Here is a 3,482-nt window from a genome sequence, read left to right on the forward strand (position 1 = left end):
CTTTGGACAAATCCTTTCCTCCTTTCAGAGTTTAGCTTCCCTACCCATGAGACCAGGGTTGCCATGCTGGGCCGGTGCTGTTCAACAGAAATGTACCATGAGCCTCATATATAATTTCAGTTTTTCTAGTTATCACATAAAAAAGTAAAAAGAAACAGGTGAAATGAATTTTAACAGTATATTCCAACCAAAATATTCAAAAGGCGATCATTTCAATATGCAAAGATTTTTACATTCATTTTTTTTCCCTTTGTGTTACATCTTTGAAATCCCCCATGCCTTTTACACTATCAGCAGCTCATCGCAATTCCAAACTGGCCCCGTTTCAGCTGCTCAGTAGCCACACATGGCAAGTGGCCGCCATCCTGGAAGGTGCAGGTCTGGGTGATCCCCAAGGGCCCTACCACCTTCTCTCCCTTGAGAAGTAATTTCTGGGGCGAGGATTCAGTGCTCTGGGGACCTGTGAGCCCTGGGGACTCTCTGCGGTCCTTCTCAGAGATTCCCTGTCCAGCCTGGAGCTCACTCAGCTCCTCCCCAGCCCTGGCATGGTGCCTGCTGGCCTTGGGGGCTCCGATTCAGGCAGGCAGCAGCTCTCAGCTCCTTCCCCTTCTACTGGGAGACTCTGTAGACCTGTATAGGTCTGATCAAGTCACCTCCTGCTCAGAACCCTTGAGCTCACTGAGAGTGAGAGCTTGAGTCTTTCGGGGCGGACAAGGCCACTTGATTGTCCCTTTTCCCAACAATGCCTCTCTGACCGTATCTTCCTCTCCCCCACTCAGCTCCAGCTGCACTGTCCCTTCTGCAGTCCATACCCATGCCAGGCACCAAGCCTCAGGTCCTTGCTACCCCTCCGCCTGACCTTTTGCCCCACAGAAGCATGACTCACCACCCCCTCCCTCTTTCAGGTGTGTGCTCGAGTGCATCTTACGAGAACGGCTCTCCCCGGCCACCCTCTACTTAAAACAGCCCTGCCCACCCCTTCCTCTGCCCCGACCCTGCTCTATCTTCCTCCTTCTGACAAACTATACAGTTATGTCTCTGTTTGTTCATAACTGACACCCACTCCCCTTGGAATGGAAGCCCCCAAGAACAGGGCAACATCTGTTCACAGCTGTACTCCCAACACCTGGACTGGCGCCTCACCCAGAGGAGATACTCAGCATCTATTGTGTGGAATGAATGAACAGAAAGGTTGCTCCTTCCCCTCCTCTCAGTGTTTCTTCCCAGGGCACCACCAGGAAGAAACATCTGGGTACCGAGTGGATGACAGGGACCAGAGGGGTGATGTTTATTTCTTCCCGCCTTCTTGTGCTCAGTCACTCAGTCATGTCCAACGCTTTGGGATCCCACGGACTGAAGCGCGCCAGGCTCCTCTCTATCCATGGAATTTTCCAGGCAAGAATACTGGAGTGGGTTGCCATTCCCTACTACAGGATATCTTCCGGACCCAGGGATCAAACCCACATCTCTTGTGTCTCCTGCATTGCAGACAAATTCTTTATCACTAGCGCCACCTGGGAAGCCCCCCAACCTGCCTGCCTTCATTCAAACATTCAGCTGCCATGTCCTGGCCTTGGGGTCTTGGGAAAATGACTTCACAACACCGTGGCTTAGTTTCCACACCTATAAAGTGGGATAATAAGAGTTCCTTCCTCATAGGGTTGTAGTAATGAACAAATAATTAATTCATGGAGTGTGCTTGGAGCGGAGCCTGGCTTGTAGTACATGCTCAATAAAAAGTAGGTACAGGTTGCTTTGGTGTGGGTTTTTGAATATCTGCTCCAGGCCAAGCACTGTGACAAATACCAGTCACGTGGCAAGAAGATATGGTTACCGGCTGATGTGGGTAGAGGATGCAGATAACTTCAGTGCAGGGGGGCAGAGGTGAAGGCAACCAGAGACTGGCTAAGCTGGACTTCAGAGAATGCAACCAGTGCCAAAATCTCTGTGATCTGGTGTGATGAGTTCCAGCAGCCACATGGGGTGACCTTTGCCCACCTGCTACAGCAGTGAAAAGTCCGCAGCACGGCAGCCAGGAACCCCCACTCTGCCACCAACCCGGAGGGAGTTACTTCTGTTCCCTAAGCCTCAGGTTTCTTATCTGTAAAGTGGGAGAATAGCAAATACCACCTGCATCTCAGATCATGGGGATTCAGTGAGCCGATGTGTGTAGAGTGCCCAGCACTGCCTAGAGGCTGGATAGACAGGAGTTGCTATCAGTCCCCTCCCTGCTGAAGTACTGGCCAAAGGGAAGAGAGCATGTGAAACTCCGTGGGCAGTGCCTGAGTGCAGCTGGCCCTCCATCAGCGCCTGTTGTATGCACTGGAAGCTGGTTTGCACCCTGAAATCCTCTCTAGACTGTGGCACAGAGGGGCCACTCAGTGAGGGGGAGATACTAAAAGTCAGGGGAGATAGATGGGCGCTCCCGGCATCTCTTGTCCTGGAAACACTCCTATTTGGAAGGTGGGGAGACTAAGGTCCAGAGAGGGGACCGATCTTAGCCCAGCACACACAGCAGTCAGGAGTGGCAGAGCCAGACCTGAGGCCCAGGTCTCTTCTCCCAGGCCAGTGGGCTTGCTGTTGTGTCTTCAGAGGTTTTACATGAGGGTGTTTGAGGTTGAGGGGGAGTCAGCATGGCCAGCCACAGTTAGAGGAAACTGATTGGTCACAGATCAGAGCGCCGCACCACTCCCCCTACCTTCAGCTTCCCCAGGAGCGTTTCCAAGGGATGAGCCAGCCGGCATGCTGTTTACATGGCGTAACCAGATTCCATCTCCAATGATCACGTCACAAACAGCCTGAATATAAACTGCGGGGAAGACTTTGATAAATGTATGGCCGGTTTTCTCATTTTCCCTGTTTCCCTCCCTAGGATCCCCACTCGTCTTCCACATCACGTGCGTGTGGACACACACACGTACCCACACCCCTGAATTCCCCAGGCATCCCCATCAGGCCTCTGATCCCGGCTTGGGAAAGGCCAGTTTTGTCCTAGTCCAGCCCTAGAAGTGTGAGTTCTCCATCTTGGGAGTGGGCTCAAGGAGCGGGTATTTGAAAGTCAGGTCCTCAACTCTGAAGTTTCCCCCTGTTTTCCACCATGACCAAGGCTCCTGGAGCCACTGGCAGTTGAAAAAATGGCTACACTTTACGACCTTATCACAGGTAAGCCTCACCTGTGAGGTTGACATGCCAGTCATGTGGATGGATGAGGAAACTGAGGCTTCGAGAGGTGAAGTGATGGGCTCGGGTCCCAGAAGAGAGGAAGTGGGGAGACGGTGACTCCCACTCCCCCTGGGCCCTAATCTCCTGAGTCTGCAGCTCTAGGTCCCAGGGCCCCTCCTCTGGGCCCCAGTATCCTAGAAGTGACACACCCGTTCAGCTTGGTCCCCGTGTGGTTGGTTCACACCTGCAGGTGTCCTGATTACAGAAGAGGAAGCTGAGGCAGAGCGGCTGGCTCACCCACCCATGACCCTCCTTCCCAC

At 52.8% G+C, this 3,482-nt stretch overlaps 1 protein-coding gene across 1 annotated transcript in view; it reads right to left on the minus strand.

Moving 5' to 3' along the window:
• The window catches only part of LOC105004177, a 35,538-nt gene that overhangs the window by 28,915 nt on the left and 3,141 nt on the right, over nt 1-3,482 (minus strand). The window contains 2 exon segments of the mRNA XM_010861706.1: nt 1,835-1,863; nt 3,174-3,356. Coding sequence (XP_010860008.1) covers nt 1,835-1,863; nt 3,174-3,356 — 212 coding nt within the window.

Source organism: Bison bison, unplaced genomic scaffold (assembly GCF_000754665.1).
Source record: "Bison bison bison isolate TAMUID 2011002044 unplaced genomic scaffold, Bison_UMD1.0 scf7180017864472, whole genome shotgun sequence".
In the NCBI taxonomy this organism is placed as follows: domain Eukaryota; kingdom Metazoa; phylum Chordata; class Mammalia; order Artiodactyla; family Bovidae; genus Bison; species Bison bison.